Genomic DNA, 18837 nt, shown 5'->3' with positions numbered 1-18837 from the left:
TTTAAAAAAAAATTTTTTTTTTAAATGAAAAGTGGTGCGTGCGTATGTTTTCACCCCTTTTTGCAATGAAGCCCCTAAATAAGATCTGGTGCAACCAATTACCTTCAGATGTCACATAGTTAGTTAGATTGCACACAGGTGGACGTTATGTAAGTGTCACATGATCTCAGTGTGTATATATACACATCTGTCCTGAAAGGCCCCAGAGTCTGCAACACCACTAAGCAAGGGGCACCACCATGAAGACCAAGGAGCTCTCCAAACAGGTCAGGGACAAAGTTGTGGAGAAGTACAGATCAGGGTTGGGTTATAAAAAAGAAAATATCAGAAACTTTGAACATCCCACTGAGCACCATTAAATACATTATTTAAAAAAATATGGAAATAATATGGCACCACAACAAACCTGCCAAGAGAGGGCCGCCCACCAGAACACACAGACCAGGCAAGGAGGGCATTAATCAGAGGCAACAAAGAGACCAAAGATGACTGAAGGAGCTGCAAAGCTCCCCAGCGGAGATTGGAGTATCTGTCCATAGAACCACTTCAAGCCGTACACTCCACAGACCTGGGCTTTACAGAAGAGTGGCTACAAAAAAGCCATTGCTTAAAGAAAGAAATAAGCAAACACGTTTGGTGTTTGCCAAAAGGCATGTGGGAGACTCCCCCAAACAAATGGAATTAGGTACTCTGGTCAGAGGAGACTATAATTGAGCTTTTTGGCCATCAAGGAAAATGCTATGTCTGGCGTAAACCCAACACCTCATCACCCCGAGAACACCCATCCCCACAGTGAAGCATGTTGGCGGCAGCATTATGCTGTGAGGATGTTTTTCATCGGCAGGGACTGGGGAAACTGGTCAGAATGATGGATGGTGCTAAATACAGGGAAATTCTTGAGGGAAACCTGTTTCAGTCTTCCAGAGATTTGAGACTGGGACAGAGGTTCACCTTCCTTCAGGACAATGACTCTAAGCATACTGCTAATGCAAAACTCGAGTGGTTTAAGGGATAACATTGAAATGTCTTGGAATGGCCTAGTCAAAGCCCAGACCTCAATCCAATTGAGACTCTGTGCTCTGACTTAAAGATTGCTGTACACCAGCGGACCCCATCCAACTTGAAGGCGCTGGAGCAGTTTTGCCTTGAAGAAAGAGCAAAAATCCCAGTGGCTAGATGTGCCAAGCATATAGAGAAATAACCCAAGAGACTTGCAGCTGTAATGGCTGCAAAAGGTTGCTCTACAAAGTATTGACTTGGGGGGGTGAATAGTTACGCATGCTCAAGTTTTCCGTTTTTTTTTTGTCTTGTTTGTTTCACAATAAATATTTAGCATCTTCAAAGTGGTAGGCATGTTGTGTAAATGAAATGATACAAACCCCCAAAAATCTATTTTAATTCCAGGTTGTAAGGCAACAAAATAGGAAAAATGCCAAGGGGGTGATTACTTTCACAAGCCACTGTATGCATAACACATCATTAATTAGCTAAATATAAGTTTCTAACCTCTGTCTCTTGCGCAATACACAGGCACCTGTGCTCCGCTGGCCGCTCTTTAGACTAGAATAGCTAGCTGGACATTCTATTTTTTTGCATTTCTTATACCAATAGACTTGGAAGAGGGACGCAAGTTCCTTTTTTTCTGATTGTTAAGTGCAGCAGCCAATAACGCACGGGTCATCAAAAAGGAGGACCAAGGCACTCTTCATATAATTAATTAAAAACCCTTTATTTGTATGGCATGTTCAATGTAAACAAATATTAATAACTGACGCGTTTCGGCTGCATGGTCTTCGTCAGGGGGAACTCACAGGTAGTTTGAAAAAGAAGCTAACTGACGATGGTGGTAGTTTTATAGCATTTATTTATTCAGACCAATAACCATTCAATCTTTGAAGAGAAGTTTAAGCATCTCATTCTATTTCTATTTTATTCAAGGATGACATTTTAGAATGAGGAAGTTAAGGACAACGAAACATTTAATTTAACTGTTGGATGGAATGAAGCAACAATAGAGAGAGGCTAATAACATTTGGAAATATTATGAAGTGTGTGTCAGATATATACACACACACACAAAGTTGAAGTCGGAAGTTTACAGTCATTAACTTGTTTTTCAACCACCCCACAAATGTTTTGGCAAGTCTGTTAGGACATCTACTTTGTGCATGACACAAGTAATTTTTTCCAACAATTGTTTAGACAGATTATTTCACTTATAATTCACTGTATCACAATTCCAGTGGGTCAGAAGTTTAGATGCACTAAGTTGACTGTGCCTTTAAACAGCTTGGAAAATTCCAGAACATGTCATGGCTTTAGAAGCTTCTGATGGGCTAATTGACCTTATTTGAGTCAATTGGAGGTGTACCTGTGGATGTATTTCAAGGCCTACCTTCAAACGCAGTGCCTCTTTACTTGACATCATGGGAAAATCAAAAGAAATCAGCCAAGACCTCAGAAAAAAATGGTAGACCTCCACAAGTCTGGTTCACAATCTCAGCAAAAAAAGAAAAGTCCCTTTTTCAGGACCCTGTCTTTGAAAGATAATTAGTAAAAATCCAAGTAACTTCACAGATCTTCATTGTAAAGGGTTTGAACACTGTTTCCCATGCTTGTTCAATGAACCATAAACAATGAATGAACATCCACCTGTGTGGTGGAATAGTGGCGTTGTTACCCCAGTCTTCCACCAAGGCACCTGCAAGTTCCCGGACATTTCTGGGGGGAAATGGCCCTAGCCCTCGCTGATCATGGCAGAACACTGACATTCCTGTCTTGCAGGAAATCACGCACAGAACGAGCAGTATGGCTGCTGGCATTGTCATGCTGGAGTGTCATGTCAGGATGAGCCTGCAGGAAGGGTACCACATGAGGGAGGAGGTTGTCTTCCCTGTAACGCACAGCGTTGAGATTGCCTGCAATGACAACAAGCTCAGTCCGATGATGCTGTGACACACCGCACCAGACCATGACGGACCCTCCACCTCCAAATCGATCCCGCTCCAGAGTACAGGCCTCGGTGTAACTCTCATTCCTTTGACAAACGCAAATCCGACTCCTGGTGAGACAAAACCGCAACTCGTCAGTGAAGAGTCTTGTCCACGGTCCAGCGATGGTGGGTTTGTTGCCGGTGATGTCTGGTGAGGACATGCCTCACAACAAGCCTACAAGCCGTAAGTCCAGCCTCTCTCAGCCTATTTCCAGACAGTCTGAGCACTGATGGAGGGATTGTGCGTTCCTGGTGGAACTCTGGCAGTTGTTGTTGCCATCCTGTACCTGTCCCGCAGGTGTGATATTCGGCTGTATCGATCCTGTGCAGGTGTTGTTACACGTGGTCTGCCACTGCGAGGATGATCAGCTGTCCGTCCTGTCACCCTGTAACGCTGTCTTGGGCGTCTCACAGTACGGACATTGCAATTTATTTCCCTGGCCACAGCTGCAGTCTTCATGCCTCTTTGCAGCATGTTCACGCAGATGAGCAGGGACCATGGGCAGCTATCTTTTGGTGTTTTCTAGAGTCCGTAGAAAGGCCTCTTTATTGCCCTTACTGTGACTTTAATTGCCTACCATCTGTAAGCTGTTAGTGTCTTAAAGACCGTTCCACAGGTGCATGTTCATTAATTGTTTATGGTTCATTGAACAGGCATAGGAAACTGTGTTTAAACCCTTAACAATGAAGATCTGTGAAGTTATTTAGATTATCTTTGGAAGACAGGGTCCTAAAAAAGGGGAGTTTCTTTTTTTTTGCTGAGTTTATATGCATCAGTCTACTAATTATACAAATGGGCACTATATTATATTTCAAAATTGAAATCAAATCCGCTAGCCTATACTTGTAACTTTGTAGGCAGCATGTGCTGCACCAAAATCACGTTCTCTTCTGCTTTATCATGATTGGAATTTATGTGTGTAATTCCAGTCCATATAATACAGTTCACACTCAAAGATTAGCCAACTGGAGGTAGTTTAATTTATTTACGCAACAGAGCATATAGTTAGCTATATCTATGGGTTTTTGTTTTTCTGTTGTGCGTAATGTGCAGTGGCCTATATCATATGTATTGAATAACGGCACAATCATTTGGGCTTGGACTCATTTAAATGTTGTTAATGTAGGGTTCCTCAGCCTGAGGTAGTATCAGGTTTGTTAATGTAGGGTTCCTCAGCCTGAGGTAGTATCAGGTTTGTTAATGTAGGGCTCCTCAGCCTGAGGTAGTATCAGGTTTGTTAATGTAGGGCTCCTCAGCCTGAGGTAGTATCAGGTTTGTTAATGTAGGGCTCCCCAGCCTGAGGTAGTATCAGGTTTGTTAATGTAGGGCTCCCCAGCCTGAGGTAGTATCAGGTTTGTTAATGTAGGGCTCCCCAGCCTGAGGTAGTATCAGGTTTGTTAATGTAGGGCTCCCCAGCCTGAGGTAGTATCAGGTTTGTTAATGTAGGGCTCCTCAGCCTGAGGTAGTATCAGGTTTGTTAATGTAGGGCTCCTCAGCCTGAGGTAGTATCAGGTTTGTTAATGTAGGGCTCCTCAGCCTGAGGTAGTATCAGGTTTGTTAATGTAGGGCTCCTCAGCCTGAGGTAGTATCAGGTTTGTTAATGTAGGGCTCCTCAGCCTGAGGTAGTATCAGGTTTGTTAATGTAGGGCTCCTCAGCCTGAGGTAGTATCAGGTTTGTTAATGTAGGGCTCCTCAGCCTGAGGTAGTATCAGGTTTGTTAATGTAGGGCTCCTCAGCCTGAGGTAGTATCAGAATACAAATAGTCCGGGTAACCATTTGATTACCTGTTCAGGAGTCTTATGGCTTGGGGGTAAAAGCTGTTGAGAAGCCTTTTTGTCCTAGACTTGGCACTCCGGTACCGCTTGCCATGCGGAAGTAGAGAGAACAGTCTGACTGGGGTGGCTGGGGTCTTTGACAAATTTTATGGCCTTCCTCTGACACCGCCTGGTGTAGCGGTCCTGGATGGCAGGCAGCTTAGCCCCAGTGACGTACTGTAGTGCCTGTAGTGCCTTGCGGCCGAGCGATGGCAGTGATGCAACCAGTCAAGATGCTCTCGATGTTGCAGCTGTAGAAACTTTTGATGATCTCAGGACCCATGCCAAATCGTTTTAGTTTCCTGAGGGGGAAGAGGCTTTGTCGTCCCCTCTTCACGACTGTCTTGGTGTGTTTGGACCATTCTAGTTTGTTGTTGATGTGGACACCAAGGAACTTGAAGCTCTCAACCTGCTCCACTACAGCCCCGTCGATGAGAATGGGGGCGTGCTCGGTCCTCCACAATGTTTCTAGTAAATCATAAGAGCCAAAGTTTGAACGGCCCCAACCTGTTCCAAACACATTGGGAGTAGAACGAAAAAACAGGCTAATTTATAACTTTTATAATCTAAGCACATAGAAAATGACCAAGGCTTCTGTAATGAGTGGCACACACATGAACTGCTGCCTGACCTCTGACAAAGGGACAGAAGAGCCATATCTACATCCTGCTTCCTGACAGCTGGTGCGCTCTTAAAGTGTCAGCTCACGGTGTAGGCACCGTGCAGGATTTCGACACACAACTTCTTATCCCCAAACAATCTGGAATTATTTATGATAAAGAGCCAGAGAAAGGATATTTCCACAATAGGTAGTAAATAGTTTTATAGTTAATTTTCTATGCTAGTCATGGGTTCATTCAGAGAGGGGCTGGACTGTGCCGTTTATCTGTACTCTGTTCACAATGGACACATCTCTGAACAGACAGTCTGTCATGTACAGAGCAGAACAACAGTACCAGAACTCATAGTACACCGATTTTGGCCTTTACTACTATAGCCCATAGAAACACATTGAATAACACATTCAAGTAGCAAAACAGTCAAAAAATAATAAGAAAAATGTTTTTCAAGTGTTTGTCCTAAATCTAGGAGACAAGAAAGCTCATGAAATATCTATTTATTTTTATACATATTTAAACCTTAACTGGGGTAAAATCTACCTTCATACTTTTTTTAAAACCAGTACCGGTTACCTTCAGACGAGTCCTGTGACACTTGTGGGGGTCTTAGAGAAAAAATCTTGAGCTAAAATTTACAGATTTTCATGGGGATTATTCTTATTTTTTTTACGGTGTGTCAATTGACTCTATGGGGATATATTACTTAAAGATATCGAGTCTCTACTAGTAGTAACAGTAGACTACTCCCTGCTGGGTCACCAGGTTGATCTACTGTAGTGAGTCTCTACTAGTAGTAACAGTAGACTACTCCCTGCTGGGTCACCAGGTTGATCTACTGTAGTGAGTCTCTACTAGTAGTAGTGTCATGTATGCAGGGGGGCAGAGGAGAAGAAAAGTTGTTTATTGTTATTAGATCAATATTCAGATATTGATATTAATCACACAATTCTTCCCAAAACTCATGAATTGACTAGTGTCTGGCGTCCTTGGTTAACCTCAGTGAAAGGCAGAGAGATGTCTGAGGTGTGTATCAGTACTAAATATTCATTACTTCTCTCCCTCCTGTAGACACCTGTTATGTGCTGTCATTTGCCATCATTATGTTGAACACCAGCCTGCACAACCCCAATGTCAGAGACAAGCCCCCTGTAGAGAGATTCATCTCCATGAACAGAGGTATCAATGAGGGAGGAGACCTGCCAGAGGAACTACTCAGGGTGAGAGTGTGCGTGTGTTTGCGTGCGTGTGTAGAGCAAATGTTTTTTCCATTACTCAACCTTTTTGTATTCTATTTGACAGAATTTATTTGACAGCATAAAAAATGAGCCCTTCAAAATCCCAGAGGACGATGGCAACGATCTGACACATACATTCTTCAACCCTGACAGAGAGGGGTGGCTACTGAAATTAGGTGAGTGACGACCAAAGAATCCACATCTTGGTTCACCAACATAACTCCAAGTATTCTATATCCTATCCTTTTTCACTACATTTTTGTGCAGATGGCTATGATCTCAGGATATGATCTAATGTTAGCAATGTGAAAAACTCATTATTTCTGCACTACTGTCTCAACCTGTCTTTTCTCTCTCACTCCAAGCATGGTCTGTGTGATTCAGCTGCTTCTCTCTCTGTCCTTGGTTTATGCCCTTACTGTTAAATGTGCCCTCTTGTTTTCACTCACCCTCTTTAACTTGTCACCTTTCTGTTCTGTGACTGGCTGTTTCTTCTTACTCTGCACTAGGAGGTAGGTACCTCTCCTCGATCCCAGTAGAAGTTGCCCCTAACTACTGATACAAGGTCAAATATATTGGTTAAGGTTAGGATTGAGGGTGGACGTAAACTGATCCTAGATCCGTGGTTAGGGACAACTTCTTCTCCCAACCTTCCCTCCCTCATCCTGAGAACCCATGCTAACATGTAGACCAAGCGGTTAATCTTCTTAGTCAACAGATGTATTAGCTGCTAGCTGGTTAGTCTGTTTGTTTTTCCAGCCCATGTGACCTGACCAGGAAAATCTCAGGGCCCTAGTTATTATAGCATCTAGCTTAAATAAGGCCCAAGGAAGGGGTGCATCTATTTAATTTTGGTCATGGGTTTGCACTTGGAGAATGTGTTCTGTATGCTACAGTATGTGCTGATCTTGTGGTGTTTTGAGTTCCTCCTGCTGCTGCCCTCCAGGCCTGAAACATATCCTGCTGCTGCTGCCCTACAGGCCTGAAACATATCCTGCTGCTGCTGCCCTACAGGCCTGCTGCTGCTGCCCTACAGGCCTGAAACATATCCTCCCTGCTGCCCTCCAGGCCCCTGCTGCTGCCCCAGGCCTGAAACATATCCTGCTGCTGCTGCCCTCCAGGCCTCCAGGCCTGAAACATATCCTGCTGCTGCTGCCCTCCAGGCCTGAAACATATCCTGCTGCTGCTGCCCTCCAGGCCTGAAACATATCCTGCTGCTGCTGCCCTCCAGGCCTGAAACATATCCACTGCTGCTGCCCTCCAGGCCCTACAGGCCTGAAACACATATGCTTCTGCTGCTGCCCTACAGGGCTGAAACACACATGCTTCTGCTGCTGCCCTACAGGCCTGAAACACATATGCTTCTGCTGCTGCCCTACAGGCCTGAAACACATATATACTGCTGCTGCTGCTCTCCAGGCCTCAAACACATACTGCTGCTGCTGCTGCCCTCCAGGCATCAAACACATACTGCTGCTGCTGCCCTCCAGGCATCAAACACATACTGCTGCTGCTGCCCTCCAGGCCTCAAACACATACTGCTGCTGCTGCCCTCCAGGCCTCAAACACATACTGCTGCTGCTGCCCTCCAGGCCTCAAACACATATACTGCTGCTGCTGCCCTCCAGGCCTCAAACACATACTGTTGCCCTCCAGGCCTCAAACACATACTGCTGCCCTCCAGGCCTCAAACACATACTGCTGCTGCTGCCCTCCAGGCCTCAAACACATACTGCTGCTTCCTACTTCCTCCTATCTGGGTGTGTCTCAAATGGCCTCCTATATAGTGCACTACTGGTGAAAATAGTGCACTATATTGTAGAGAACAGAGTGCCATTTGGGATGAAACCTATCTATCCATTGGGATCCCCCTCTTTCCATCCCACCGGCTGCGCTTGCCAGATAATTTGAGTTTGTTTTCCACTCAAAGTTGTATGCATTACATCTGTATGCTCATTTTAGCATCCTTTTAGAAGGAGCTGCCTGTTAGCCACCTTGGATTTTATGATGTAGTTAAATGGGTCATTACTGCAGCCTGTCAGGTAGTTAAATGGGTCATTACTGCAGCCTGTCAGGTAGTTACATGGGTCATTACTGCAGCCTGTCAGGTAGTTAAATGGGTCATTACTGCAGCCTGTCAGGTAGTTAAATGGGTCATTACTGCAGCCTGTCAGGTAGTTACATGGGTCATTACTGCAGGTAGTTAAATGGGTCATTACTGCAGCCTGTCAGGTAGTTACATGGGTCATTACTGCAGGTAGTTAAATGGGTCATTACTGCAGCCTGTCAGGTAGTTAAATGGGTCATTATTGCAGGTAGTTAAATGGGTCATTACTGCAGGTAGTTAAATGGGTCATTACTGCAGGTAGTTAAATGGGTCATTACTGCAGCCTGTCAGGTAGTTACATGGGTCATTACTGCAGCCTGTCAGGTAGTTAAATGGGTCATTACTGCAGCCTGTCAGGTAGTTAAATGGGTCATTACTGCAGCCTGTCAGGTAGTTAAATGGGTCATTAAAGCAGCCTGTCAGGTAGTTAAATGGGTCATTACTGCAGGTAGTTAAATGGGTCATTACTGCAGCCTGTCAGGTAGTTACATGGGTCATTACTGCAGCCTGTCAGGTAGTTAAATGGGTCATTACTGCAGGTAGTTAAATGGGTCATTACTGCAGGTAGTTAAATGGGTCATTACTGCAGGTAGTTACATGGGTCATTACTGCAGCCTGTCAGGTAGTTACATGAGTCATTACTGCAGCCTGTCAGGTAGTTAAAAGGGTCATTACTGCAGCCTGTCAGGTAGTTACATGGGTCATTACTGCAGCCTGTCAGGTAGTTACATGGGTCATTACTGCAGCCTGTCAGGTAGTTACATGGGTCATTACTGCAGCCTGTCCGGTAGTTACATGGGTCATTACTGCAGCCTGTCAGGTAGTTACATGGGTCATTACTGCAGCCTGTCAGGTAGTTACAGTGCCTTTGGAAAGTGTTCAGACCCCTTGAATTTTTTCACATTTTTGTTAAGTTATTATTATTATTCTAAAATTGATTTTTTTTTTTCGCTCATTAATAATGACAAAGCAAAACCAGGTTGTTTTAGAAATTTGTGCTCATTCATAAATGTGTAAACTGATATTACATTTACATAATTATTCAGACCCTTTACTCAGTACTTTGTTGAAGTACCTCTGGCAGCAATTACAGCCTCAAGTCTTCTTGGGTATGACACTACAAGCTTGACACACCTGTATTTGGGGAATTTCTCCCATTCTTCTCTGCAGTTCTGTCAGGTTGGATGGGGAGCGTCGCTGCACAGCTATTTTCAGGTCTCTCCAGAGATGTTCGATCAGGTTTAAGTCCGGGCTCTGGCTGGGCCATTCAAGGACATTGAGACTTGTCCTGAAGGCACTCCTGCATTGTCTTGGCTGTGTGCTTAGGGTTGTTGTCCTGTTGGTGGAAGCTGAACCTTCACCCCAGTCTGAGGCCCTGAGCACTCAGGTTTTCATCAAGGATCTTTCTCTACTTTTGCTTGTTCATCTTTCCCTCAATCCTGTCCTATCTCCCAGTCCCTGCTGCTGAAAAACATCCCCACAGCATGATGCTGCCACCACCATGCTTCACTGTATGGATGGTGCCAGGTTTCCTATATAAGTGACGCTTGGCATTCAGGCCAAAAGGTTCAATCTTGGTTTCATCAGACCAGAGATTCTTGTTTCTCATGGCCTGAGAGTCTTTAGGTGCCTTTTGGCAAACTCCAAGCTGGCTGTCATGTGCCTTTTCCTGAGGAGTGTCTTCCGTCTGGCCACTCTATCATAAAGGCCTGATTGGCGGAGTGCTGCAGAGATGGTTGTCCTTCTGGAAGGTTCTCCCATCTCCACAGAGGAACTCTGGAGCTCTGTCAGAGTGACCATCGGGTTCTTCACCTCCCTGACCAAGGCTCTTCTCCCCGATTGCTCAGTTTGGATGGGCTGCCAGCTCTAGGAAGAGTCTTGATGGTTCCAAACTTCTTGCATTTAAGAATGACGAGGCCACTGTGTTCTTGGGGACCTTTAATGCTGCAGAAATGTTTTGGTATCCTTCCCCAGATCTGTGCCTCAACACAATCCCGTCTCGGAACTCCACAGACAATTCCTTCGACCTCATGACTTGGTTTTTGCTCTGACATGCACTGGCAACTGTGGCACCTTATATAGACAGGTGTTTGCCTTTCCAAATCATGTCCAATCAATTGAATTTACCATAGGTGGACTCCAATCAAGTTGTAGAAACATCTCAAGGATAATCAAGGGAAACAGGATGCACCTGAGCTCAATTTCGAGTCTCATAGGGAAGGGTCTGAAATACTTATGTAAATAAATTAGCACATTTTCTTAACCTGTTTTCGCTTTGTCATTATGAGGTATTATGTGTAGATTGCTGAGATTTTTTAAAACCTTAATCTAATTAGGATAAGGCTGTAACATAAAATGTGGAAAAAGTCAAGGGGTCTGAATACTTACCAAAGGCACTGTATATACAGTACCAGTCAAAAGTTTGGACAGCTACTCATTCAATTTTTTTTTTTTTTTTTTACTATTTTCTACATTGTAGAATAATAGTTTAGACGTCAAAACAATGAAATAACACATGGAATCATAATTGTTCTAAATAATTAAATAATTGTTCAATCTAAAATATATTTAGATTTGTTTTTCGAAGTAGCCACCCTTTGCCTTGACAGCTTTGCACACTCTTGGCATTCTATCGACCAGCTTCATGAGGAATGCCTTTCCAACAGTTTTGAAGGAGTTCCCACATGCTGAGCAGTTGTTGCTTGCTTTTCCTTCAGTCTGCAGTCCAATTCAACCCAATTTGAGATGGTTTAGGATGATGTCAGGTGATTGTGGAGGCCAGGTCATCTGATACAGCACTCCATCACTCTCCCTCTTGGTCAAATAGCCCTTACACAGCCTGGAGGTGTTTTTGGGGTCATTGGCCTGTTGAAAAATAAATGATGGTCCCACTAAGCGCAAACCAGAAGGGATGGTGTATCTCTGCAGAATGCTGTGGTAGTCATGCTGGTTAAGTGTGCCTTGAATTCTAAATAAATCACAGACCGTGTCACCAGCAAAGCACTATCACACCACCACCTCCATACTTCACAGTTGGAACCATACATGTGGAGATCATCCGTTCACCTACTCTGCATTTCAAAGACACAGCGGTCCAAAAAAATCTCAAATTTGGACTCATCAGACCAAAGGACAGGTTCCCACCGGTCTAATTTCCACTGCTCGTGTTTCTTGGCCCTGATCTACCCCCTAAAGTATAGTAATACAATAGTAATCATAATAATATTACTTACAATTACATGGATTATTGACTGCTTGCATCATTTTGGTTTAATTAACAAACTCATAATCCTTAATCTGGACAACTGTAGAGAATTATCTGCATTTATCTGTGGACAAAGGCTTGACTCAAGGAGAGAAGAGTTAATGCTAACTCCATATCGTGAGGAGATATTCTTCCTGAAAAAAATGCAGCGTCTGAGAATTGTATCTTGTTACTCAATCTGTTCCTCACACTCCCTGGTTGGTCAGACAGACTGGCTTCCCGGTACAGAGAGGGATTTGGCCAAGTGAAAAGAACTGAGTTCAGACTATGATGAATGCTTCCATGAAGTGGGTCCACATCCCCATTTTGTATTGATTGTTTGTACTTGAACAGGAATTTAAACAAGTAAACTCATTGCAGTAAACTCGCTTAGTGTATTGTTACAGAAATGCAGAATGAGTAATTGTCCCTCTCTTTTCACTTTATATCTGCAAAATAATGAAATAAAATGAAGATGTATCACTTAAGAGGCAAATGTCTTTATTATGCAGTGGGCTGGGTATACAGTGATGCCAGTCTGAATGCATTGCTACCCCTGACCAATGAACCACGCTCCCCAGCTCCGGCCTCATTTCTGGGATTTCTCCCCAAATTGAACCCACATTTTGACTGTTTTCACAAGCAATACCTGCACTGCTTTGGGATCTCTAGGGAGGCTGAGGGGCGGGAGGGGGGATATTGGGCCCCTGATTAAATCAGCCTAATGGACAGACTGCCAATCAGATAGGAAGAGTACCCTAAGGTCTGAGGGCTGGACTATAGGCTAGTCTGTCTGTCTCAACATTGAGTCTCAAAGGAAATGTTCATAATTGCTGTTGCAGTTTGCACTGAAATGAGTCTGAGAAAGTCTATGAGAAAGGCTTTGCTGGTTGCTGAAAGGTTGACAATAAGCAGCCTCCATCTAAAGCCTTTCCCATAATATTGTATAGGCCCAAGAGTAACACATGCCATGCTAGGGTCTATTCAGGAGGGAGAAATAGATTGCCTAGAACAGATATCATTGTCATGTAGAATATAGAGAATCAGGTCAACTCTATACATTACGGTTAGTATTGCAGATAGAAATGTATCACCTCATTGGCTGTGTAGCCGACAGCACTGCATCTCTGCATGGCAATTGGCTCTTCTGTCTGTGGTTTGTTACACAACATGTCTCTCTTTGAGGATGTAACTCTTGTTACTCAACATGTCTGGTATATTTCTCTACAGGTGGAAGAGTGAAGACCTGGAAGAGACGGTGGTTCATTCTGACTGACAACTGCCTGTACTACTTTGAATACACAACGGTAAGTTAGTGTAGTTTTATCAATGAGACTTCTGTTGCAGATGCAGCCTGGCCCTTTGACCTAAATGCACCATGGTCCAGCAATTAACACGATGCATGGAACCATCTGGGAGGTCTGCTGCACATCTGGCATCGCCCAGACCCCCTCATCATCCTATACACACTGATGAGAGTACAGCCCCAACACATCACAGCTTAGAGCCCACTACCAGGATTGAGCCCAGTCCCTGGACGTCCCCTCCCTGCTGTGTTCTCTTATTAAGAGAAAGACCGGGCTGTTCTGTTCCACAAAGTCTCCTCAGCCCCCAGACACAATAGAAACCCACTGTAGGATTGGGTTACTTCTCCCTTAAGTAACTTCCTCGTACAATAGAATATTGTCAGAATATTGCTGATTTATACACACTTATGTGAATAAAACACACATTACAATTTTTTTGTTATTGAACCAGCAGCACAAAACAATTGGCCTGTAAGTATATGCTGTGTGGCTACATATTAAATAAATGAATGTGTTCTTCACGTCTGCAGGACAAGGAACCTCGTGGGATCATTCCTTTGGAGAACCTCAGTATAAGAGAAGTGGATGAGCCCAGGAAACCTGTAAGTTCCTCAAAATATACTGAAACACTTTCTAAGAAAGGACTAATAAAGCACTGAACACTTCTAGTCCCTCTTCACCGGGACTAACTGTCCCTCTTCACTGTAACACTCTTCAACGGGACTAACTGTCCCTCTTCAGCGGGACTAATTATTTGTCTTCACTATAACTAGTTCTGTACTCTCATCTCACTCTCTCTCTCTTTTGGACGCTGTCGTCCAATCAGAACTGTTTCGAGCTCTACAACCCGAACCACAAGGGTTCGTTGATCAAGGCGTGTAAGACTGAGGCGGACGGCCGGGTCGTCGAGGGCAACCACACAGTGTACAGGATATCAGCGCCCACCACAGAGGAGAAGGAGGAGTGGATCAAATCCATCAAGTATGTTTTTGTCTATAACCCACCTAAGGTTTTGGGAGTTTTACCCCCATGTAAACACAACAGATATTACTCACCAGGGTCCAAAGCCCATAGTCATCTGCTAGGAGACACCAGTGAATCTCAACGACTCAATGGCAAAGCTAGGATTAAACCAGTATGTATGTATCCACTGACACTTCTTTGAAGATGGGTTGGTCTTCACACAAAGCACCATGACCATGTGTGAACTCTTTGATGTAACTGTGTGACAGACTAACCCATATGGCTGAGAGGCTCACTTTCTCAGTGTGCGGTAGACAAGACTAGGCTCAGAGTTGATCTGAGCTCTCTGGAGGTTAAATGGGTTTCTGTTTGATAAAGCCCTGTAGAGTGTCCTGTAGGCAGGAGCGCTAGAACACACATGCTACACTCTCTCTTTCTAGCATTCAGTCTCAATTTGTTCCTCTTCGTGTTTTTCGCAAAATCCACACTATTTATCAGGCACCACTGCTGTTTAGTTAAGGAGAGAAGGAATGATGAAAGTGCTCTGTTAAATTGGACCCAGAGGGTGATTGATCATTGCTCCTCTCAGCAGTGCTTTCCAACGATCAATATCTGCTGTGAAATCATATTATATGATGCTCTCATCAGGCATGAAGATATAGAAACACCATTAGGATTGAACTCTGGGTTTCCATTAGAACCAACAGAATAGATTTTTCTGCTCGTGCCACAACCTTACTGCCAAGCTTGTTTGGATGAAGTGGATGCAATACACAGGGGAACATGATGATTATGTCAACTTTAGTTCTGCAATTATCATAACTTTAGATGGGGTGTTGGAAAATGAGTTTACAGTGGGAGAATTGGGAAACCAGTGCCAATCCTAGTCCATACCAGCCCTATATGAAATCTCAGCCGTAGGTCAGCTTTATAGGCCTCTGCATTGTGTTGTAGCTGTCAGACTGTGCAGAAGAGGCCAGACCTGGGTTGCTTTACCATACATGCATGCATGCATACATACATACATACATGCATGCATGCATGCATGCATGCATGCATGCATACATGCATGCATGCATGCATGCATGCATGCATGCATGCATGCATGCATACATGCATGCATGCATGCATGCATACATACATACATACATACATACACACACACACACACACACACACACACACCCCCTCTCTGTACTCTGAGTCCGCTTCAGTCTCCCCTGTGGTCAGCATGATACACACACCGAACGACCATCCCAGCATGTCCTGTGTTCCTACTGCCAGGAAAGCAGTGAATTACTTAGCCCTACTACAGTCCCATTGGATGCAAGGCTTGGACCTCTATGGGTTTTCCCCTCTGCAGTCTCCAAGGGAAAATATGGGTATTATAGTCTAGACAGTCTGCACTAATGTACCAAAGAACACACCTGTTGCCCTGTCAACTTTTTTCAATTTTTACTAATAACATGCCACTGGCTTTGAGTGTGTCTATGTATGTGGATGACTCAACACTATACGTCAGCTACTACAGCGACTGAAATCACTGCAACACTTAACAAAGAGCTGCAGTTAGTTTCAGAATGGGTGACAAAGAATAAGTTACTCCTACTAATTTCAAAAACTAAAAGCTTTATATTTGTGACAAATCATTCACTAACCCTAAACCTCGACTAAATATTGTAATGAATAATGTGGTGATTGAGCAAGTTGAGGTGACTAAACTGCTTGGAGTAACCCTGGATGGTAAACTGTCATAGTCAAAACATATTTCTACAACAGTAGCTAAGATAGGGAGCAGTCTGTCCATAATAAAGCACTACTCTACCTTCTTAACAGTACTATCAACAAGGCAGGTCCTTCAGGCTGTGGTTTTGTGACAACTGTTCAGTCTTGTGGTCAGGTGCCACAAAGAGAGACTTGGGAAAATGTCAATTGGCTCAGAACGGGGCAGCACAGCTGGCGCTTTGATGTACACAGAGAGCTAACATTAATAATATGCATGTCAATCTCTCTTGGCTCAAAGTGGAGGAGAGATTGACTTAACTTGTATTTAGGAGAGGTATTGTCATGTTGAATGCACCGAGGTGTCTGTTTGAACTACTGGCACACAGCTCGGACACCCATGCATACCCCACAAGACATGCCACCAGAGGTCTCTTCACAGTCCCCAAGTCCAGAACCGAATTTGGGAGGTGCAGAGTACTACATAGAGCCATGACTACATGGAACTCTATTCCACATCAAGTAACTCATGCAAGCAGTAAAATTAGATTTAAAAATTTAACAGCTAAAAATACACCTTTTGGAACAGCGGGAACTGTGAAGCAACACATGCATACCATCACACGATAACATACGCACTACACACGTACCCATGGATTTTGTAGATATGTGGTAGTAGAGTAGGGGCCTGAGGGCACACACTTAGTGTGTTGTGAATGTATAACTGCTTTCATTTTGATGGACTCCAAGAATAGTAGCTGCTGTCTTGGCAGGAACTAATGGGGATCCATAATAAACCCCAGGAGGAGTAGCTGCTGCCTTGGCAGGAACTAATTGGGATCCATAATAAACCCCAGGAGGAGTAGCTGCTGCCTTGGCAGGAACTAATGGGGATCCATAATAGACCCCAGGAGTAGCTGCTGCCTTGGCAGGAACTAATGGGGATCCATAATAAACCCCAGGAGTAGCTGCTGCCTTGGCAGGAACTAATGGGGATCCATAATAAACCCCAGGAGTAGCTGCTGCCTTGGCAGGAACTAATGGGGATCCATAATAAACCCCAGGAGTAGCTGCTGCCTTGGCAGGAACTAATGGGGATCCATAATAAACACCAGGAGTAGCTGCTGCCTTGGCAGGAACTAATGGGGATCCATAATAAACCCCAGGAGTAGCTGCTGCCTTGGCAGGAACTAATGGGGATCCATAATAAACCCCAGGAGTAGCTGCTGCCTTGGCAGGAACTAATGGGGATCCATAATAAATACAAATAATAAACCACTTCATTGTGTTACAGCTCTTTTGAGGTCCTCTGTCAGAGCAGAATGCTGCAATGCAATGTTTTTCTTTGACAATGTAGGTTAAAATGTGTACTGTGCTGATACTGAATGTAGTAAAGCTGGGGAAACTATTCCCCTGCCTGCTCATGAAGGGTAAAGCTGGGGAAACTATTCCCCTGCCTGCTCATGAAGGGTAAAGCTGGGGAAACTATTCCCCCGCCTGCTCATGAAGACGTACATAGGCTACTGTAATACACAACCATTGTCTATTTTTCATAACCAATCTCTTCTTTCTGCAGAGCAAGCATCAGCAGGGATCCTTTCTATGACATGCTGGCAACCAGGAAGCGGAGAATAGCCAATAAGAAGTGAGGAGGAGCGCCTGGCCACACCCTCCCCATCATCAGTGACACCAGCATAGACCCCAGTCTGTCCAGGCGACCAGGGTGTCTCTTTCACTCAGCCCAGGGACAGGATACATGGCTGCGCGGCCACAGCAGAGACCAGGGTAAGGGGATCCAGATGTCGTGGGGAATTGACTTTGGATGCTACACCTCTCCACTTCATCAGCATGGATAAAGGACAAAATGGGGAAGGGCACTTGATATTTTGGTCATCAGTTTCTTTTCAGATGTATGTGTGAATACAATTCACACAACTGTAAATTCTATGAAGTGTGAATGTACAGTATTGAGGACACAATGAGAAACTGAATGGTCTGTGCTTACCCAATGTCCCCACACAGACTGAGCTTTCGTCAGCCATATAAGCATGGATATTGTTGCCCTCTAGTGGGTGAGTTGAGTATGATTTCAATGTCAGAAGACCCTAAATTTATGAATCAGCTGGTCTGATTTTCCACCCCTGAAACAATTGACACTAATACAATAGGGATGGGGTTTTTATTTTTTTCAATTTCTGTTTAACAATGAGATGTCCATGCCAGAGAAATATCTCTATGGTGAAGGAGATGTGACTTGGAGAAGGATGCCATTTTGTCTTAGAGCTATAATACATTGTCATGTTTGTGGGACAGTTATCTAAAGCTAGTTTATGTATTGATTCAAAGTCCACCGCTAAAAATCTTTTTTTTTCATCTTTACATTGTGTGTGTGTATATATCTATACATGTTTATAATTTGTGTTTCTGTAGCATGTAAAAGTTATGGCTATCCTATACCCGCTTAAAGTTGAGCATTAAGAGTACATACTGCAGTGGAAGAAACCCTGATCTCCAACTCCTCAGAGCAAATGGAGGGGAAAAATAGTCTTCATATTTCTAAGGTAAACAAATAATGACGTAACAGCCAAGCCAGCTGGGTTTCACATGGGAAGGTGAAACAACTCCTCACTAGGGGCTCTGACTCTGCATGTACGGTGAACACGTATATCGTGCAAACACTTCAGTGATCCAGACTGAAGAGCGCCTCAAGGTTTGGATCTACAACGCCCCAGGGTGAGACTGACAGATCAGTGAACTTTCTACAGGTCCAAGTTGTGTAAAAGTTCACATGATTCTCAGCATTGCAGGAGCCTTTGAACTGTTGAGGATTTT

At 44.0% G+C, this 18837-nt stretch overlaps 1 protein-coding gene across 3 annotated transcripts in view; it reads left to right on the top strand.

Moving 5' to 3' along the window:
• Window positions 1–18380, top strand: part of LOC112259494 (cytohesin-3-like) — a 46723-nt gene extending 28343 nt beyond the window's left edge. For all 3 annotated transcript variants that reach the window (XM_042307490.1, XM_042307491.1, XM_042307492.1), the window contains exons 8-13: window positions 6496–6644; window positions 6727–6838; window positions 13244–13320; window positions 13851–13922; window positions 14147–14301; window positions 17582–18380. In XM_042307490.1, the coding sequence (XP_042163424.1) occupies window positions 6496–6644; window positions 6727–6838; window positions 13244–13320; window positions 13851–13922; window positions 14147–14301; window positions 17582–17654 (638 nt within the window). In that variant the 3' untranslated portion in view covers window positions 17655–18380. The remainder of the gene's footprint in view (window positions 1–6495; window positions 6645–6726; window positions 6839–13243; window positions 13321–13850; window positions 13923–14146; window positions 14302–17581) is intronic.
• The last annotated feature ends 457 nt before the right edge of the window (window positions 18381–18837 follow it).

The sequence above is a fragment of the Oncorhynchus tshawytscha genome, linkage group LG27 (genome assembly GCF_018296145.1).
Source record: "Oncorhynchus tshawytscha isolate Ot180627B linkage group LG27, Otsh_v2.0, whole genome shotgun sequence".
NCBI classification, from domain to species: Eukaryota; Metazoa; Chordata; class Actinopteri; order Salmoniformes; family Salmonidae; genus Oncorhynchus; species Oncorhynchus tshawytscha.
The sequence above is the reverse complement of the archived record's forward strand: the minus strand, read 5'-3'. Positions and strand labels throughout refer to the sequence as shown.